Here is a 22,694-nt window from a genome sequence, read left to right on the forward strand (position 1 = left end):
AAGTCACAAGGCTATAGTTATGTAGGGACGATTCCACAAATGTGACAGTGAGTTCAGGTTACTGCAGTCGCCTGAACATTCACATCAAGCTACTTTGTACAGATCCACTACCAACCAACTCAAAAACTGTGGGTGACACTAAAGCCAGCGTAGGCCAGAATCCCTGCAGAGTGTCTTTGACAGCTCAGTGAGTCTATCCCCTGACCAGCCAAAATGGTGCAATATTAGAAAAACAATCCCCATTCCAGAGCATATGAGTCAAATTTACATTATATTAATTTTGCAGACATGTTCATCTAAAGCAATGTACAATTCAGCAGTCAGGGTCAGACGGTTCCTGGAGCGATCGGGGTTAAGGGCCCTGCTCAGGGACCCAATGGGGAAACACTCTGCTGACTGTGGGATTCTGGCGATCGGGGCCATTCTGCCGAAGGGGTCCTTAGCGAAGCGAAAGCGCCTCTGACCTTGATAATGTGCCTCTGCTGGTGACCTTCCAATCACAGGCACAGCTACACGCTACGCCCAAAGAGCTACACACTGCAAGACATGGGGGGAGGGAGTGGATGCTTCTAGAGCAGTGTTTCTCAACCCAGTCCTCAGCGAACCCCAGCCAGTCCACGTTTTTGCTTCCTCTCAGCTCCCAGCACACCTGTACCAGCTATTCGGTGTTCCTGATTGGCTGGGAGCTGGGAGGGAGCAAAAACGTGGACTGGCTGAGGTTCGCTGAGGACTGGGTTGAGAAACACTGTTCTAGAGGGAGCTCAGGTCATGGGGAAAGTCATCTGTGACTAACTATTAACTAAGGGTGTAAAATAGTTTTGTGATGCGGTTAAAAACGAAGGGGAAAGAACAGCAATGGCTCAGTTTCTCTAGCTTTACGATTTGCTTTTTAAGTTACGACCAAAATAGTGTTTGATGGTCAAATCACCTTCTGGTAATATCCAATCACAGTGCTCAGTGGACCTCAGGTTTTCACATATACCTTTTTTCCCAGTTGCGGTAAATTTGTAAATTATTGTTTTTGCAACAGGGTTTTTTTATTCTGTAATAATTTTATCTTTTGCAAAGAGTGGTATGCAAAGCCATTCAGGACTAAATGAAGTGTCAGAAGTAGTTCTTCTAAAATCAATAAAAGTATAAAACAGAGATTGAAGTCCGTTATATAAAATTTCAGACAATGATTCATATTGATGGATGAATGAAGATTTGGTTTGTGTGTGTGTGTGTGTGTGTGTGTGTGGTCCAGGTATACCAATTTCCTGGTCCCCATAAGGGAAAACTCTATTTTATAAAAATCCATGACTGCAATGGAAAAACTAAAAATGCTAAAGCTTTTTTTCCATAGAAATGAATGAGCGGTCCCCAAAAAGATATGATTACATGACTGTGTGTGTGTACAGTACGTGTTTGCATGTGTATGTGTGTGCCTTCAACACAGATACAATCTTGGCTCACACTGCTACAGACCGCAGCCAGATAAGCGGCAGGCTGTTATTCCCTCTGAACGAGGAAGCAGAAATCATGTTCAGGCTGTCGCATTCCTGCAGAGAGACAGAATAATCTTGGAGGTCTGACTGAAAAGTGATCCACAGAACAGAACATCTCACGGGGCCCTGGACAGATGCGCCCGCAGAAGTTCTTGGTGAGAGAGACAGGTTTGCTTGGCGATCACAATGTGTTATTCACCGTCCACACTTCTCCTGGCCCCGGACGTCCTCCTGCTCCTCACAAACAAACGTGTGCCGGCCTCATGTGGCCCCTCGTTCATGGCCCAGATTAGTAATTACTGCCACTTATCACCCTGTCAGTTGTTATTACTGCCTGTGCCATATCTTTTTTGCTGTTATTTTCAAAGTCAAATTTAATAATGTTCTAGCAAAGTGTGCTGATAAGTTAACGCAACTTGGCTGGTTTCAACAGGATTATAGCTGCACACTTCATTACCACAGTCATTTGCAACAGTCTTCTAAAAGCTAAAGTAACTGCTCATGTGCTACATTTCCAATACATGTCATTTTCTTTACTGCAGCTGGGATTTCTGGAAGGCTTTGCAGTAGCGTTAGTACTGGCCGTCCTCAGAGGTCACCATTCTGTTTCGCCATCTGCATGATAACATTGCAAACATATATAAATTTACCAGACAATTTAGTCCAAAGTGACGTCCAGGAGAGCAGTGTTGGCCTGTGTTCCTGCGGCGATTAAAGAGCTCAATGGTAATATTCAGCCAGCCGTGGGACTTAAACATACGACCTTCTGGACAAGGAGCTACACACCACCTTACCTATGGCCCTAGATAGTTATGGTATCGCTGCTAAGGCAGTAAGCACACAATGGTTTTTGTCACACAATTTTCCTCAAATTCTATTTAACAGTGACTTATCTGCTCTGGCTAAGCTGTGGGAAAAGAAGGTACTATATGAGAGATGAGAGCTTTGCAGTAACTTCAAAAATTCACTTATTTTGTCTTTATCTTTGAGCTGCACCAGCAAACTAAAGCAAACTAGCATATTAGCATGTCAATATGGTTGAAACATCATAATGAGATTACATATTGTATAGGATGTTGCCTCACAAGGTTGTCCTCTGACTTTCTTTCTTTCTTTCTTTCTTTTTCTTTCCCACTTTCTTTCTTTCCTTTCTTTTTCCTTTTCTCGCCTTTTTTCTTTCTTGCCTTCTTAATTTCTTTCTTTCTTTCTTTCTATAATGAATGTCACTTAGCCTTGTCAAGCACCTTGGGGTGACTAAAATTCCTGTATTGCTCTGTATCTCATATTGTATCATATTGTCATAGCATTTCATGGTCTTGTCCTTTGCTGTTTCTTAGGCATCCTACTGGCATCCTATTCAGTTTACAGGCCAGCCTTCAGCCCCCAGCCTTGATAAGTGATATATATATATATAATATTTACATACTATTAGAATTAGGAGGAGAGCTTCCTATTTTTTGTTTTTCAGAAATTGTGTGAGTTAGAGAACATGCATTGACTTGACAGCCAGAATAACTTGATAACTTGATATCAGAATGATGAAAGTAATGCCAAAAACACACTGTACCTACTGAAATGAGGAACAGATCCTCCCAGGGGTCCTTGATAAGATGAATGCAATTATAAATACAATTTTAGTCCTTCACATTCTGACAAAAGGCTGACCCAAATATCCATCAATACCACCCAATAAGTTACTGCTTGCCCAGAAAGCCCGCACGTTCAACTAGCCATAATAATTCCCGGAGCTTAATTCAGCAAAATATTTACGTTTTGAATGGAAAAGTGGGCAAGTAACATAAACATAAACTGTTATTGATATTCAAAGTTGTTACATGTAAACTGTAAATTAACAAAGCACTCAATGTGAAAATCCTTATTGCTATTATTAGAATTTGATCTTGTTTTGTGGGTTTCCTGCATGCTCTGTGATTTTATCCCACAATACAAAAGCATGCAGTTATGTGTCTGAAATGTGTGGGTTTGCATGTGTCCCGGCATCCTCTTCAGCAGAGTCCCTGCTCCATGCCTTGTGCTTCCCTAGACCCCCCAATATGACCCTGTACTGGATCAGCAGGTATAGAAAATGGATGGATGGATAGATGTTCATTTATTGGAGGAGTACAAGTGTAAGATTTATTATTCATAACAAAATGTGATTGTGGAAAATAATAAATATTTAAAGGTATATATCCAGATTTGAACTTCTGTGTTGCTGTGTTTATATATAGTTACATTTTTAATATTCAGAAAACGTCCAGCTACTGAAGCTATTCTGTCTTCTATCTAAACATTCAGAACCGTCCTCCCTCTGGCTCCCTCAATCCCATATGCCGTTGGTTGAGATCCATCATTGTTTGTGCAGAACTTCACAAATATACTGTCTAATTGCCTTTGAGGCTCCCTTCTGCCAGCTCTTATTGGCTGCTCAGCTGCTCTCCCTTCATCACAACATCCTCCCAGATGCCCACTAATTTGTAGGTTAATGTCTTTGGTCAGGCATCAGCATCCTATGCGCGTGATCGTGTGCGAGGTAAGTCATTGAGATCAGTATTCCCGTGTTCGCTTAAAAAGTCGGCCATTTGGCCACGCATCGAACAGATGCACCTCTTACCGTGAATATTTTGTTGCAGTTGATGATTGTGGTTCTCCTCTGACAGGCATACTGGGACACTTTTTGTGAGCTGGGCTGTAGACAGTTCTTCTTCTGGTCATTGTTCCCCTTCAAGAAATAAAGAACATTTAAAACATTAATAACTATAATTTTACACCATAGAAAATAAAGGCACAGCCATAAATACTATGTATCACATTTTAATGATATTGTCTGTAATTAACTTTGCACGTTAAGCTGAGTGCCTTACCTGGTCACCCTGCAAACATACAAAGGTTTTTATTGCCATAATTTTCCCTCCCAATGCTATTTCATAATTATATTTTTGTACATTGAACAAAGAATAAGAATGTACAGAAGCATGTAGTGACAAAGCCATTGTTCTCCATTGTTTTGCTGAGCCCCTGACTGTGACACAATAGAAAGGGCATCTAGAAAACTGAGAACTTCCGGTATCAGACAAAATGGTCACTGGGGATCCAGGATCACTATGCACAAATTGCTCAACAGCTGGCAATGTCCATGTTCAGATCCACTGATGCAGGAATGATAGACACTGCGCTTCTGAATTGCATGATCTAACAAATCTTTTCAACAGATAGACACGTACACACATGGTAACAGCTGAATAGCCTGTTCCCAGCAGTAAAAGCATCTGGCATTTTCATAATGACACAGGACACATTTTCCTGCCTGGGTCAACTCATTTGATAAGCAATTATCTGAATTTTATGATCTGCCATTACTCCCTAATGCTATGGGTACCTGGGCAACATAGAATTAAATTTAACTGAGGCTCTCAGAATCATCAGACTTTTGTCACAAATGAATGTAAATGCCTGAAAATATGCTTATGCTGTAGCTATGGTTATTACTTTTATTAGATTGGCATAATTTTGAGGTATGTGATTAACATAGGTTATTATGTTTTAGTAATATATGCTTACATTATTTCTTTTGTTAGTGGTTATATCTCATTTGTTAACATCCATTCTCCAAAGTTAAATCTGGTATGCCAGATGTCAATGCAAGCTATTATTTCAAAGACAGACTAGAAACTCTAGCACTGCAACGAGTATGAAAATAAAATATATCAGATGTATTTTATTATACTGAGGTGCAATGTTTATAGAAACTTTAGAAAAATACAGAGCAAAAAAGCCTGCTCTGCAAATACTTAAAATGTTTTATTGATGCATTGTCACACAAGGCATGACAACAAAACGATAACAATCTGTAAAGGATGTTCTCCCATGTATATAGCATTTCCTTCATAACTTATGTATAACAAATATATAACATTAAGCACAGTTAAAAATAAATGTAAAAATGTCTAAAATTTTAAAACTAATGTAAGGCTATACAGGTTCCTTCTGCTCAGAACTTCACAGAGGCCATCACAGGTTCAGGCTGGAGCAAATGAACCCCTTAGTGCATCTAAAAATACTTTTCTGAGCAACGGGAGGAGTATATATGAGAACTCATACAGAGCCCTTATAAAGGGGGAAGAATTCTGCGGGATTTGGTAACGGAAAAACCGTAATGGAATCAGAGTCATTCTAGAACAGCATCCATCCTATGGTGAAGAATTTCCGTCTTGATGGAAGGGGAATTATCAGGATAATGATCCCACTCGCAGTGCAGAATTTGTCACTGAAAGTTTTGATAGGCATGTGAAAAGGTTTGACACAATAGTCCTTTCTGAGGTTCTGCAAGAGCAGTGCCACCATCTCCCGCAAAAGGAGTTATTCATCGAATAAAGGTTCATTGGTTATATATTTGAAACCAGGGGCATTTCTAGCTATTGAGAAGATCAGGAGCTAAATCAAGTTTGCCTGGTGCGTGTCTTTTTTTCATGAGACACAAAAGTAATACACATATAATATTCAAGGAAACTGAGGCATTTAGCCACTGACTGTTAAATATTATTAATAAATATTATTAATATAATTTGTCATCAGATTATCATTTAATCAAATTATAGTTTTGCACATCTCACCTTTAGGACCACGAAGACACAAATTCTATGCTACATTATTAGATTATAATATTTAAAATCCCAGATGATATCCCATTTCACAAGATCTAAATGATGATCCCATCCTGGGTTATTCCCTGCCTTGCACCTTTAGCCTCCAGAACGGGCTCTGGGCCCCACAACCCAGAATAGAACAAGTGAGTACAGAAAATGGATGGCTGGATATATGATCATATATTCATCTCTTTCAAGTTTCTCTCTCTCTCTCTCTCTCTCTCTCTCTCACACACACACACACTCACACACCATTTTCTCCAGTGGATCCTGGCTGAGCCAACTGCAGCAGCTCATCATAATCATCACTGCCTGCACTGGCTATGCTGTTTGTGGTCTCTGGACAACGCAAATTTATTAAGACTACATCAGTGACATTTTTTTTTTCCTTCTTTCTTATATAGCATATACAGTATGTAGGCCTGTGTGTTTTATTCCCCAAGTGTGCTTTGGCAAAACTGCTTCTTATAGTCATGTAAAAGGGTGCTTTCACGCATAGGAATTCAATTCAAGAACTAGAACCTTCTTAAGGAAACAGAAACGTTTGTCGCGTTCACATCACAGGCACTCGGTCCGACTGTAGTTCCTCTTGGAGGAGCTTCCGTACACATTTTTAAGTACCTACTCCAGACTCGGCACTTTCCGTCCGGACACGAACTACTTGGGAGGCGCTTACAGATACGAGTAGCTATAGCTGATCGATCGCAAGCACTGCTGCTAAAACTTAGAAGTTGCGCGGAAGTTGGGGGGGAAATAGATAGATTTAGCGGAGCAAGAACTGAGCAAACGGAATTATTTTTGTATTTCAATTATATTTCCGCATGGGAAAATTCCATCGGTAACCAATATCTTTTTGCCTAATTACGCAGGTGAAACTTGCCATCGTTTATTATCGGATTAATGTTAAAATACTTTTTTTTAATTCTGGCGAGATTTAATAATGATATATATAAATACGTACGTCACGCGTTGTATGAATGAAATATAAATAAAAGGCTGCGTCCCATTTTGATTGCGATCGCCCCCCAGTAACTAACGATCGAGTTACATAACCATCACCATGACCATAACCAAATGTTTTCCAAATTATGTGTAAAGTTTAATCTACGATCTTATTTTGCATAAAGGTCGCAGTTCTGTTGTGCCATTTGAGAGTGGCCTTAAGTTATCAATGTTATAAAAGTTCCCGGTCAAGACAACTCTAGTACACAGCCTGTGTGTTGATCTGCTAGAACCCGCTTCGCACCTTTTTCAGTACGGGAATACTCGCCGCTAGGCTTAAAAATGCTCGGGGCTGTAGCTCCGGGTGATCAGACCTAAGGACGCCAATGTTTAAAACAATTTATCACATTGATTTAATTATTTATTTACTTAAGGCGGACACAACACAGTAAATCAAGGAATTTCGGTTTTGTGACTGGGGATATGGGCTGCCCTGACAATAAATTTCTTTTAGAATGAAATCTAGGTTAACAAAAGAAGAGAAAAATGATAATGTTTTAGGAATGTCCCCGGGTCTTATCAAAGGAGGTGAACTCTGGGAATCTTGTCAGTTTGGATGAGTGCACATTGGATAGTGCATTTTCTACATCTGATAGGTGTGCAGCGACAATGATGGGATGGAGCTCATTTAAAGCGAAGGAGGTGACATTGAGCCGGAGATTATCTCAGAGGGCCAGTGGGCTGAGAGCCCTGCGTAGGTGAATAAACGAATGCTGTGAGGAAGAGATTCAGTCATCATAGAAAAACTATTACAGTGTCGGGCAGGAAGGCAAAAAAAGGTATAATTCCTCCATGCAACGCTGAAAGGAGATAGGATCAGACTGCAAATGGACAGAGGAGGCTACAGGAAGACAAATTATAAATAATATATTAAACTCCCTTCTGCAAAAATTAACATGGAAAAAAAATTCCAGCAAGGTGTATAAAGACTGATAATGTGATCAGGTTTTAGCCTGAAATGTTATCAAGTTCTAATCCTAGAAATGTTGGACATGCTGTGATGCACTAAAGCCAGAAGCAAGCTGAAAGGAAATGAAAATGTAACAAGCAGAAAATTGCTAAGTTTGGAAAGTTACTAAGTAAAACTCTGCGCAGGGTCTCAGGGGCAGCGTTTCTGCCTAATACAACTGGTTTCACGATCATGCTAAAAGATTTCTGAATTTATGGGGATGGCTTTAATGCACTGCTTATGCTGATTTAATGAGGAATTTAAGGATGACAGTGAAACTGTTTAAGGTGCAACTGTAAACCAATTGTTATTTGACAGGTAGGTTATCGGATGCTTCTATGTAGTGCATATATTTCTTAAATTTCTCATACAGGACATACAATTTAACTGATAATGACTTTCAACATCAGTTCAATCAACTATCTGATAGTGGAACAGAAGAAATATACGGAATGCTGGTGGTACCAAGGAGAAGAGTGGGAACCATTATAGCCTTTGATTGTGCCAGTACTTAGTGGAGGAACTGCTGGTGGGCGGGACAATCAAGGTATTAATCAGGAAACCTTCACTTGGGTTCTGACAGGGCTGATGGGAGACTATAGGAAATGGCCATGTCGTTAGGCGTGAAGACAGAGCAAAAAGCCGTGGGTGTAGCCACTCTACAGGTAGCTGACAAGTTGGTTTGGGCGGACATTAGGCAGAACTTTAATAGTAATCGGAGTTGACAGTGTTTGTTCTAGTCTGGTTGGATAAGTGTAAAAGACATTTTTTTGGTGACTTGAAACACAGGCCTAGAGCACTGTCATAACAATTACACAAATGAAAACAGATACAGCAAATGAAAAAACAACAACATGCATCCTTGAAGGTATTGCATACATAACATTGTTTGGGGTCTGAGTAACCAGTGTCTGAGCATGCAAAGATTTAATAAGTGATCAAAGGAACTGTAGGCCGAAAAAGAATGCATCTTTGTATACTAGAAAATTTCTGTTAAGGGGAGAAAATATTCCATCTTCTTCAGAATGGCTTTTAACTAACTAAAAATTAACTGGAATTACCACGTGGTTGTGTATGTCTATGACTGATTGAATGCATATTTGCTGCGAGCGCACTTTTTTTCATGAAAGCAAGATTAAACAAAGAAATAAACTGTGAAACGAGGAGTATTCATTTTAAAAGGTTTCCACATTAAAAAGTAAACAGCAGAACAAGCAGGCTTCAGAATACATCATTCACTATGAATTAAATTATAAACAGAATATATGACATTACTAACATTCATGCATTCTGACCATTATAAATTACACTAGCTAACCTGTAACATAAAGAATTCAGCAGTCTATAATCTAATTTTCCTTCTATAAAAAGCTTTTCATTCCAAGTGGAAATTGCTCTTCATTTGAAATGTATCAAGAGGATTACAGCTTGAATATTAATGCTGCGGAAAACAATTGTCATAGCAGAAGCTGTGAAGCATCTCTGTTTACTGGGACAGATATGGAATTAAAAATGCTTCTGTACTTGATCCACACTAGTGCACAGACAACAATGTCTTGTATAGCACTTTATGTTATAGATAACACAACAATAGTATTATTATTATTTGTACTATATAATAATAATAATAATAAGCAAACAAAAGTCATTACATGGTACTTAAGAGGGGAAAGTTGCCGGTTCCAGGTTGTGGATGGAACTCTCCGCATGCCCCTTCAGCAAAGCAGTTAACATAGACAATAATGACACACTGACCTGTTTTTAGGATGTTTGCAATAAAGGGGCAACTAAGTAAAGCTTTTTCTAAATTTCAGTAGATCATTTTGAGAGACTGAACAGAAAAATCTCAAAATAACAATTTTTTTTTAAAATAGCATGCAATCCAATGGATCTTTAAGATAATCCATCCATCCATCTATCCTGCAACCACTTTTCCTGGTCAGGGTCGCAGTGGGGCCTGGAGTCTATCCTAGGCAGCACAGGGCATAAGGCTGGAGTACTCTGAATGGAACACCTGTCCATGGCATGGCAGACATACAGTATATTATTCAAAAAATATTACATGATATATAAATATTTTCACTTCTTACCATCCAATTTCTATACCCACTTGTCCTATGCAGGGTCACAGAAGTCCAGAGTCTATCCCAGAAACAAGCACACAATTAATCTGGCAGCTCCTACCTTCCAATTTGGAAACCCTCCCAACAACAAAGAGGGGACATGCAAACTGCAGACACATGGAGTTAGGGCAGAAACTCGAACCCTGCTCCCAGAGGCATGATTGCTAACCACTGTGCCACCCCGCTGTAGCATTGCATTTCATGAAATATTTTCCAGTGTAATATAAGCCAGATTCCATTTATCCATCTTGTAACTGCTCATTTAGTACAAGGTCGCCTGATGATCTAAAAAGTAAATTTTTATCTGTAATGAGACAAGTGTGCAAGTTTATCATAGTTATTTTCATGACCTTGTGTCCTATGTTTCCTGAAATAGGGCCATTATGACCTGTACTGGATAACAGTAACTACTTATGAAGATGGCTTTCATGGTGACAGCTGAACATTCAAGATTTCATTAGGGGTTTCAATGTGGGGGGAGGGGGCTGCAGAGTCAATCTGTTAGTGACGTCTTGCATGCACTTTTGAATTGATGGGCAGTTTAATGCAGTGTTTCTCCACCGGACCTCGGGGGCCCCCAGTTTTTCCTCCCTCCCAGCTCCCTGCCAAAAATGTGGACTGTCTTTGGGTCTTCAAAGCCCCGGTTGAGAAACGCTGCTTTACTGAATGCAGCAGCATGGTAGGAGTGCTGGGGGTGTGCATGTCTATCCCATCTTGTACAATTTGTTTTTGGGGAAATTTTTGCATTAAATTACACAGTTTTTCATGTAATTTGAAAGTGTGTAATTTAAAAGCCATTTTGCCATTTTCTAGGTCTTTTTTACCCCCATTCCTAACAAGCATAGAGAGAGTAGAAACAATTTTCTGATAATCTATAGCTTGCACAATTTTAGACTTGCTTGTTTTATTTATAATTGTAATTACTGGAGAAAACTAAAGGGCATTGTAGGAAACAAACATTTTGATGTGCATCAAATGTGAAGGCAGCCACATTGTTTCTAATGGGAAAGTTCTCTCGTGTATTTAAACATATTTTTCTCCAACAGAATTATTAAAACATGTTTTAGATGTTGTACTGTTCTTCAAAAGAATTGTAGGTCATTGACAGAGAATCCTCCATACATCCCATCCACTCTGTTTCTCTAGTCATTTGCTGTATTGTTAATTCTAGTGGATCTATTATTTTTTAAACCATTTTAAGTTACATTCTATGAATGCCATGCCTATAAGAATCAATGAACACATTCATAACATATTATAATACATTCATTATGCATTAAAACATGGCTATAAATATTTATAAAAAGGCACAACACATTACAGCCATGTGTATTATGTATTATGAATGCTCTATAAAGCCATTATCTATAATTCACTATAGATACCTTCATAATGCAGTACAAATCATGCTTAATTCTTATGCTAACTCTTATACTGCATTATGAAGGTATCTGTGACGCATTATAGATGACATCTTCAAGTATAGTGTTACCCAGTTTTATTCTTAATTGATTTACCAAATACCAACAATGGTATCTTGAAGCATTATTTATATATACATTATAAACTATATTTTATATAGTTGTTGTATATACTGTACAACAACTTTCCACCTGTCTCTCCCATGTTCTGGTGATTAGTTTATGAAATAATGAAAAAGACACTTAAAGATACTTATTAGTATGAATATTTTCTGTAATCAGTCAGTGGGTCTGAAAACATATCTTCATTGAACTGAGGGTATGGATTACAGCGCTTTAAAGAAAGGGGGTCATTTTGACAAATGGCTGCTGCAAGAGGTTTAATAAATATTCGAAAGCTTTGGAACAGAGTGGACATCCTTGTGGAGTTTCACTGTACGCAGAGAAGATTTGTGATTTTAAGTTTATTAGTAATCTAATGACTTCTAAAGCACATGCATCTAGTGAATAAATGGCCCTCCAAAGCATCCCTAACCAAAATTCCCAGTGCATTCCACCAACAGCCTCTTCGGAATGAACATTTTCCATTCATTTCCTAAAATGCTGTTATATCTATTACAATATAAAATAACTGCATTCTATGTTGTTTGTTGGACTTTTGATGAATTCTGATTGGTCAGATTGGATATATTGGTGATTGTGTGAAATGTTCTTTGCTGACAATTATGGGATGTATGCTGAAGAGAGAAGGAAGGAAGATAAGGTCAGTAGATACTTTGAGGCTTAGGTAGTACTGATTTTGAAGGTAAATGTGTATGATTTATTTAGTCTGGGACAACTGGTATCATTTAGGAAGGAAATTTGTAATTTATTGAACAATTTGTTGTTCTCCTAGGCTATATAATTCACAGAATTATTTGTATTTGCATTATGTATAGAGTAGTGTTGTTTGTTTGTGGGAATTGAATTTTTTTTAAAGTTCCTTTGAGTACCTTTGCTTCTGATAAATTATTTCAGTCCAAACTGTCATATATCACAATTATGGGTCAGAAGCTTTTGTCATTGGAGTTATGCAGCTTAAAATGCAATACATTTTTTTTTCAAATGTTTCTTCAACTCGCCAGTTTCTATTCCATCAGCAGTCTCTATCTCATCTCATGAATTTTCTTTCTTACTGAATTTTCCAGGGCTTTCTATTACATTTCCAGGTATATGGCAAAGTTCTGACTGTCTCATATTTTAAATGTTTTATTGAAAGACATTTTCCATCCTTGCTGAGAATATATATATATATATTTTTGTGACTGTTTTGCATTGTTATTTAGCAGTTATACTGTATATAGTGGGGCATAGGAACCGGGGGGACGTGTACTCCCCAATATTTAATTTAGATTCATTCATCCCCCCAGCCCAATAAATAGACCTTTGTATTTAAATTATTAAGTTATGTCCTCCGCAATATCAAACTCTCTCCTGTGCCATTGCTAATATATTTAATATGGTTTGCAATCCTTACTCTTTCTAAAGTAACACTGAGATGAACAGAACATTAATACTGCACCAGAATGTGACATGTGCTGTGGCCCACCTCTACAGTCCGGTTAATGGCACCCTTACAGGTTGCTGAGGTGCGCTCATACGGATTAATGACACTCTCAGGAGGTGGTGAGGTGTGTCAGGAGCCAGCCCCTTTCCTGATGAGGGTCCTGCTCCTTTAGGCCTCTTCAGTGGATGATTAATGGCAGCAAGAACATCGAGACGCACATTCAACCCATTGACATGTTTCCCACCAGGATACAAGTACACGCATCAAGAAGTGCATCCGCTACTCTGTGCTTTTATTGTTGAAAACAGGGAATATAACTATAACATGAGTTTACAGACTTTTATTTTGAAACAGCGTGATATACATTTAAGCTTAGGCAGTTCTAAGAGGAATCATGGTGGTGTGACTTGAGCTGTAAGGTCATGTTATAACGTTATAAAGCAGGATTTTATGAAAAGATACACTTGTTACTGCAGTGGCCTGAGGGACACATGAAAAACACAACTTATGTAAATTAGCAAGCTATTATTTGCTTAATCAAGTAATCAATCTTTGTAAATACCCAGTAAAACAAGAAACTGCAATGCCTGCAGAACTACATATACAGGGTTGCCAACTGTCATGCATCTGTCACGTCACTCAGACTTTCAGACTCTCATGCTTACGCAAGAAATCTTACAGCAGATCTATATTATTTCATTACAAACCTACAATTAGCTACATCAGAACAGAAGCTGTCCTACATCGGTTGACTTAGATCATCAAGCATTGCGACCTGTCACAGGAGTGTAGGAACCATGTTTGAGAGTCCGTTAACGCTCCTTAAGTAGCTTGATTATGAAATAGCTGCACATGAGCTATAACAACAGTGCCAGGGTAACCACTGCTTTAAAATCTGATGGTTATTTTAAAGTATTTGACTGCTTTACATGGGTAACATTAAATCACAGTTAATACAGTATATTGAAATTTGAAGATTAGTACAGAACACCACAATTACAGTTGCAGTCTCCATCATGCTCTTAGGTGTATGTTGTAAATAAAGTTAGAAATGCACAGATGTGTGTTGTAAAGTTTTATTTTTATTTCAACGTTGTGAAGATATATCAATTACAATGTGTACTTATCCAAAAATAGCAACATTACTGTCCATGTTCTTGCATGTTTTTTTTTTCATTACAACAATGAACGACAAATACAAACATTAACACAAAACATACAATACAGAAAACAGTATTTTTCAACATTATAGTTCAAGGCTAGAGGGGATGTTCTGGTGTTCAGCTGCAGATATGCAACCATACATGTTTATTAAGAACATGAGAATTCATTCCTTATGATTTAAATTTTTTATGTTGTGCATTTATTTTTATAAAGTACAACGCGTCTACAGATGCATTGCCATTGGTTTACAACTGTTCCTAATTCTGTTTGCAGTTTTAATAATAGATCATTTAAAAACAAATTCCATTTTCCCTGCTGTAGCAATATCGCACCAAACCAAGAACCGAAACGTGAATTTTGTGTACTGTTACGCCCCGAATGTCCATTCACCCAGGAAGCACAGGTGAAGAATGCTAGTGCATCACAGAGCACACACATTCTCACACACACGACGGGCAGTTTACAGATGTCACTCTGCCTAACTGCACGTTTTAGACTTTCAGTAGAAAACAGAGAATCCAGAGGTACAATGAGGAGATGCTGAAAAAGTGCAAACTCAGCACACAAAGCAGGAGCGCCGATCATCCCAGGAGGCAAGTGGCAGCAGAGCCACCCACTGAGCCACCATGGGAGGATCAGTATTAACTTTTCTCTAATGCTTGTCAGGATCACAGGAGAGCCTGCAGTTTAACCAAGGCAGTGGTACACCCTGTATCCTTGGGATGGCAGTCCAACCCCAGGACAAATGCAATCATGCTGCGATTAGGCTAACTGCATATCTTTGGACAGAGGACAATGACAGTGTGCATATGTGGAAAGACGTAAGACTATAGGTAGGAGACAACAGAACCACTTACTGAGCCACAACGTTTTTTGTCAAAATCTATATCAGCTCCTATATTTGCTGAGAAAATCCCAAGAATGACCAAAGTCTATTTAATAGTAGCTCAAACATTATTTAGTGGCAATTGTTTAGCTCTCTCAGATCTTCTTTTTTTCCTAATTGTTGCCCTAGGCTAAGGTTCTTGGCTGGTTTAGCCTCAGGACCTGAACTATTTTTCAGTCAGTAAGTCTGGATTTTATCAAATTCATGATAAAAGTTGTTGACTGGGGATGGCAATATTTTTTTTTTAAAAAAAAAAACCTTCCTCTCTCCCTGACCCACTGAAAATGGTCTTGCAGCTCATTTTTGGGTCACAACCCCCCATTTGATAAACACTGGCCCGAACTGTTTCAGCTGCTCCAGATTTCTGGTGTGTCTCTCATGACCGTCCAGCCTTTTGTCTTGCCACACCAGTTCTATAAATTTGTGGTTTGATGTTAAGGTAGCATTTGCAGAACGCTGCATTTGTGCTTTAGATGATTTATTGGAATGTTTAGGGTCATTTTCTTGCTGTAGTGTCTATTTTAAATGCATTTTACTTGGTGTGTGTGTGTGTGTGTGTGTGTGTGTGTGTGTGTGTGTGTGTGATATGTGCTCTGTGATGGGTTGCCCCCCCATCCTGGGTTTCTCCCTGCCATGTGCTTCTGATATAAAGTCCAGGCCCCCCACTATCCTGAATGGGGCAAGGGGGCAAATAAAAGGGATGGATGGTGCATTTTTTTTGAGAGGAAGCATTAGTTCCATCGCTTCAGTTGCATTGAATTGGCCAGATAATATCATGATCGTGATCTCCAGCCCAACACAGCTTTGGATATGATCTGGGGTTCTTTTGAAAATAACTTATAATTTATCTTCTTGTTTTGTGGGATGATTTTAAAGGTTAGTCACATCTCTATAGAGTCATCCAGTTGCTTGTATTATCTATAATTTTTATGATATCATTTACCTTCTTTTACTGTATTACACTCCAAATTTGGGCACGCTCAGCCTTTTAAGGCATGCATATTTGGGGATGCTAACCTTTTTTGAATAAAGGATTCATAGGAAAAGTATAACTGTATTACTAGTAAAATAAATGTTCAAATAGTGCTTTATAGTTTGAATTTGCATGGACAATCCATTGAAAATATGAAACAATCTGTAATTTGTAACTTTTTATTTAGCAAAATTTCTAAAATTTTGTAAAATGTTTGTATATTCTTATCAGTAGGAGTAAATGTACATGATTTACTCTAAGTATGCATTCTACTATACTTAGTAGTGGTAATAGTGCACCTGTAAATGCTGGATCCAAGGGGAACACATTGTATGGGTGATATATTTTAGGTCAAAGCTTAAGGTGAAGTACTACTTGATATAATATATGGCATGTGTTTAATCTCTGTGGCAAAAAGATATAACTCTGAAACTCTGACACTTACTTTTACATTTAAACAGCTGAGTTTGATCCTGCAGGAAGAAAATGTTTCCCCGTTTTCCTCCACTGGGGGTCGAAATACGTATAATCCATCTTAGCAGGCATCATATGCTGATATAAAATTCACATATGCTGCACTAAATGAGTTGTAAAAGGAGAAAAGCTGTTTCAGTGCCTGTGTTCGCCCACCAGTCTGGCCATGTTTGCAACCAGAACTCTGCTGGAGCAGCTGCACTTGTCAGAGAAGCATCTGAAATGTTTTGATGGGGCCTCGTGATTAAACTGTTTATGGACAAAAATAACTGTTTCCCCCTGATTTATGCTGAAGACAGAAAGGTATCCCTGTATTTATCAGGTTAATGTAAAAATATTAATTATACACTGTACAGGCAAAAGTATATGGACACCACTATTAATTAGAGGAATTGCTTACTGTAATTAAGCCATACTCGTCGCTGTCACTGGTGTATAACTAAACACACAGTCACACAATTTCCAGCAACAAACTATGAGCAGCAGGATGGGAGGCTGTACAGGTTTTACAGAAGAGGTTAGTGACTTCCCTCTTGGCACCATCACAGGACGCCATCTTCCCAGCGAGTCAGTTTGCTCTGCTAGAGCTGCCCTGGTCAGCCACAGGTGAGGTGATTGTGAAAGTCGAAATGCCAGGGAGAAGGTTCAGCAGTCAAGTGATGGCTAGAGAAGCTCACAGAAATGGACCTGATCGCCCAACATCAATACCCAACCTGAATGGCAGCAGATCCCACCAGCAATGTTCTGATATCTAATAAAATGCCTCTGCAGGAGAGTAGGGGCTATTAGAGCAACAAAGCGTGGACCAACTTCATATATATTAATACAATAATTATGTGTGTGTGTGTGTGTGTGTGTGTGTGTGTGTGTGGGAGCGGGTATACATTATCCCCATAATGTGATGAATGAATACCCATTTTTTTTCCATTATGGTTTTCATTCCAATTTAATGAAAATGTGTGACTGCAGTGAAAAAACTAAAGATGCAAAAAAAAACTTGTATTTTGCTTGGTTACTTATGGTTATGGTTTGGGCTGGGTAGGGGTTAAGGTTGTCATAGTTAACGTTAGCATTTTTCCCTGAGCGATCCCCATAAAGATATGTTTAGCTGACATGTGTGTGTGTGTGTGTGTCCTTCATTTTATTTAATATAATGTTTTATAAAGCAAATTGGGGATTACAAGGTGAAATGTATCTGCTAGCATTCTTCAAAGCATGACAACTGTCTGTTTTTAATCCTCAGAGGTCTTGTTTATTGAATAACTTTGAGCCTTCTTCACTGAATACTCCCAAAAGAAACAAATAGGTCTCCCCAGTAAGATAGTAAGTAAATCCATCCATCATTTAACCACTTTTCCTGGATAAGGTCACAGGGGACCCTGGAGCCTGTCCCAGGCAACGTAGGGTGCCCCAGTAAGTAAATCATTGCTACAATTTCCTGTTATACTGTACTCTCTACTCTTTGCACTTGCCACATTCCAGTACAAAATCATGAAAAAACAGCGCTCATTGTTCTCAGCTTCTCTTTTGGACCACATTGCCACCTAGTGGTAGGTACTGGTACTGTTATAAGCAATTTTGAAATGTGATGGAAATGTTCAAGAAACTCCCACCTGAATACGATGTCTGGACTCGACAACGACGGGCCGCCCCGCGGCCATACTCTCGGTGAACCAGGTAATGTCCAGTAATTGTACGCTTGCCTGGTCCTTCAGGCCATGGTTGTGGAGCCATGCCTGCAGTTCTTGGGCCTCGTTGTCCTCCGCCACCACGTGAGTGACCTCGTTGCTGGAAACATAACAGGCATCAAATTCCATTTATGGTTCATTCTATATTACTACACAAGGCATGTGACCCATATAGCGAAAAAATATCCAGTTATGAAAATCGGTTATAGATCGTGACATATGTAGGTCACGGAATTCAAAGCTCTGCTAAGCATTAACAAAATGCCTAATGATCAAACAAAATGGTTAAAGCATTTTTGGTTCCACAGGTGTGGAGATAAGCAGCTGCTGTTTGTCTCTTATTTGATCTTTGCCAAAAGGCACAGAGGAACCACAGCATCTCTGCCAAAAAGTCAGGCATGCAATGACACCATTGTGTCTAATTGCTTTGCCAGTATGGTTAGTGCAGCAGCATCAGTACATAGCACACATCCTAATCGTCATAATCTCGCATGGAGCTGAAGAAAAACGGGGAACTTCCAAGAAAGCAGGTCCAACTGACAGAAGCAAAGGTCCCATAAACCTGCTGACTGCTAAGACATCCCAACACTTTGGTGACCAGTAGTGAAGCACATCCCGAATCGGTAACTTTTTACACAACCAGAAATGTGTCACTCCAACAACAAAGATGAAAAACTGGTATAATGGCCAGTACTTGCATGACGGAACATGAGTGCACGGGTGATACAGTAGTATCCTTATGTAATCACACTTAAAATGATATTTCTATGATAGTTTTAAAAAGCATGCATAATGAATGTGGCACCACTAATGTGAAGTCAGAACGACCATTGCTGTTCGGAAGTGTTATATTCACAAGAGTCCAGGTAATTAAGTACCATCATCAAGCCATTCAGAGTAAATTTCCCACTCAAACCGCAATTGCATCATTGATGGCTGAAAACTACTGTGTGTGATTACCCAGTTGACAATAAACAAGCACTTTGGCAAACATACCAAGACATTATCATTTTGCTGCAGCACATCATCTTAAATAGAGCATTTTCTATAGTAAATGTACATGATGACTCATGTTTCACATGACGTGGCCCAGAACTTTCTGTCAGGTGTTGTACTACCACTGTTTTTATCCACAGATTTTATACATACAGAAATATTGGGTACTCCATGCCAGAAAATAGTGAAAGTTTGAATGCAGGAAGTATTTTTAAAAATTTTATTAGCAAGTTTCATATAAAAAAAACTGCAGATTAGAACTGAACCAACGATATCTGAGGCATATCTCTCATACGTTACATTGTAGTACACTGTAGTTAGACATCCGGTGTTGGATGGCTAAACTTTCCTTATGTTTAATATGGAAAAAAGTGCTGGTTGGTCCTTAGGCTGCTCGAAATAAGCTTGACGACCTCAACCTTGGTGGTCTTCCTACTCATCTTAACACTGTGGTCAGAGATCTTGGTGTCCTGGTTGATTCAGATCTATGTTTCGATGGTCACGTAAGCAGTATTCCTAGAACTGTGTTCTACCATCTACGGAACAAAGCCAAGCTTTGGAAGATGCTCTCCTTTCAGGATGCAGAAAAACTGATACTGGCCTTTATAACTTGCAGGCTGGACTACTGTAATACCCTCATTTGTGGTTCTCCATCTGGATCCTTATAAACTTCAGTTGATACAAAATGCAGCAGCCAGAGTTCTTACAAAAACTAAAAAATCTGACTACAAAAAATACTGCTATTAACTTATAAAGCATTAAACGGCCTTAATGGCCTTATAAACCAGAATACCTTAAGAGTCACTGATCTCTTACAACCCTCCTCAACTGCTTTGATCTGAAGGAGTATGACATCTATTAGTACTCAGAGCAGAAAAAGCTATGGCAGGCTGCAGAGCATTCACTTACAGAGCTCTGCAGCTGTGGACTAGTCTTCCAGTGGATGTGTGAGATTCAGGCTCACTCTCAATATTCAAGTCTAGACTAAAAACATACGTGTTTAGTCTAGCTTATAGGGACTCTAGTTCTAGCTCTAGCTAACTGCTCACTTCCAGTTAAACCCATAGTGTGAAGTGTAGATCTGAGTGGGGATCGGTGGTATTGGCTTTGGATGAGCTGAACTGTCAGTGCTGTCCCTTTAGCTTCACACCCCCTCGTGGAATTGGAGTGCTGACATTTCAGGGACTCCCCATGCCTGTGATCCCACTTGCCTCTCCCTCCTACTTATGCTGCCATAGCCCTATCTGTCGGAGCCTACAGACCTAACTGTCTGCACTGCCTCTAGTCTCCCCTGCTTTGGCTAACACACTTTTTATTCCCTCTATCCCACCTGGGGTGTGCTGCCAGGATGCCTCGACTACCTGCCTGTGATGCTTCTACTACCCGTGACGTCCTTCCGGCCTGCCCACCCTTGACCCTGTGATGTCTCTCCTTCCTTCCCTGCTGCTGTACCACTGTTTGTCATGTTATTCATTTGACTTCCTCTGCCGGCCCCTGGAGAATGGGCTCCCCCTTTAAGTTTGGTTCCTCCCAAGGTTTCTTCTTTCTAGGGAGTTTTTCCTTGCCACTGTCACCTCTGGCTTGCTCACTGGAGCCTTTGGGCAGGGATAATTGAGCCAAGTGTAATGTGAAAATGTGCTATGGAAATAATATTGAATTGAATTGAATTGAATTGGCTTTCAAACTTTCCTCATTTGGTATATTTAATGGTGCAATCACTTCCATAATTTGCAAAAACATTGTACCAAAACCCTGTAACCCAGCTCAGGACAAGAGGATGGATGGATGGATGGATGGATTGTCATTATATGCCACATTGTGGCATCAAAAATATTGTTTGGTTATGAACAATATAATATTAATATTTTATCTGAGAACCTTTTGCAAATTGTACTTCCATGTATCCATCCATCTGATACTTTCTTATCAAGTTCAGGGTTGCAGGGAGAAATGTGCTTATGTGGTAAAGCTATTTAAAATAGTGTAGCCAAAAAATGATAACGGAAAGGGAGGAGGATAAGTTGAGCCGGAACAAGCAAAAGGAAAGGTGATGAGGTCAGAAAGAATGCGTGCCCTGGCTGGAAAGACCCAGCGGTTCCTGAGCCAGCACCTGGTTCTGCAGCTCTGGAGCCAAACAATGTCAGCTGCTATGAATATGCATGTTTATATGGGGCAAAGGAAAGGGCTGTTGTTGTTGGTACTTAGTATAACTTAAAGGAATTTACTAATGGTATCTGATGTTATTGTTTTTAACTTTCATGTCCAAAGAGACAATGACCTATGATCAATAATTGTGTGAAGTTAGTATTGAAATTTAAAAAAAAAAGTTGCACATGCATAATTATCCCTCTGACATTTACAGTAGTGTCAAAATGAGGTTTTTCATTTAGAAAGATTAAAAGATAATATATCTGTGAAATATATTTGGTCGAAAGTCAAAATGATGTTTCATGGATATTTAATAATTCTGGTTAATTACATCTAATGCTCAATCTGTCCTTCAACCGATCTGCCCCCGGATCTGTAATCCAGTCCAGATCTGCTACCGGACCAGTTACTCTTCCTCAGGTGTCATTACCTTTACATGATTACACATCAGGACTATTCCCTACACAATGTTTTAAATTCAGGCCAGTGGCTCAAGGAGATGTTTATTGAGATTCTCCGTACTGAGGGGTTGCCTAGCTTGCATAACCTTTACGTCTCATTGTGTTTAATGACCCCTAGCCTGATTTCCTTGGCCCACAAATGCGATTTGGATTTGGTTCTGCCCCAGAACGATATCGACTTCTGCCTGTCATTTTGGTTAACGAGTTTCGGATTGCGTTTTGGCCTCTGCTCAATAAACGGATATGGATCGTCCTGCACATAGATCTGATTCATTGCACAATCAGCCATATAAACACTGACAGCAAAGTTTATGTCCACTCAACGCAGCAAATTGAATGCCCTCATGATCACAATTCTTCATTTGAAAATATTTCAAACTAGAAAAATAAGATTAGCTTTTAGAAAAAGGTCACGTGACTGAAAACATTTGTCGCTGAAGAACAATAAACTTAGCTCAATATCTGAGCCAAAAAATCATTGTGGTTTACAGCGCTCTTTATGAGTAATTTAGTTTGAGTGCAGTCTAGCTGTTGGAAGGTCACGTAGAATCCTGGAAGTTTTGAGATTTTGAAAGTGCAACTTTAAACCCATTGCAAAGGATTATGTAAGACAAAATAAAGAATTTTGATAGAATCTTCCTTTTTACAGGAAAGTGTCAACACTTGGATGGAGTTGGTCATGACATTTTAAGACATTTAACTGACACACTGACAGCATTGAATAAATTAA

At 39.2% G+C, this 22,694-nt stretch overlaps 1 protein-coding gene across 1 annotated transcript in view; it reads right to left on the minus strand.

Moving 5' to 3' along the window:
- Positions 1–22,694, minus strand: part of dntt (deoxynucleotidyltransferase, terminal) — a 91,138-nt gene that overhangs the window by 63,094 nt on the left and 5,350 nt on the right. Inside the window, exons 2-3 of the mRNA XM_072709612.1 lie at positions 18,285–18,459; positions 4,102–4,209 (exon numbers count right to left, since the gene is read on the minus strand). Coding sequence (XP_072565713.1) covers positions 4,102–4,209; positions 18,285–18,459 — 283 coding nt within the window. The remainder of the gene's footprint in view (positions 1–4,101; positions 4,210–18,284; positions 18,460–22,694) is intronic.

The sequence above is a fragment of the Paramormyrops kingsleyae genome, chromosome 3, assembly GCF_048594095.1.
Source record: "Paramormyrops kingsleyae isolate MSU_618 chromosome 3, PKINGS_0.4, whole genome shotgun sequence".
NCBI classification, from domain to species: Eukaryota; Metazoa; Chordata; class Actinopteri; order Osteoglossiformes; family Mormyridae; genus Paramormyrops; species Paramormyrops kingsleyae.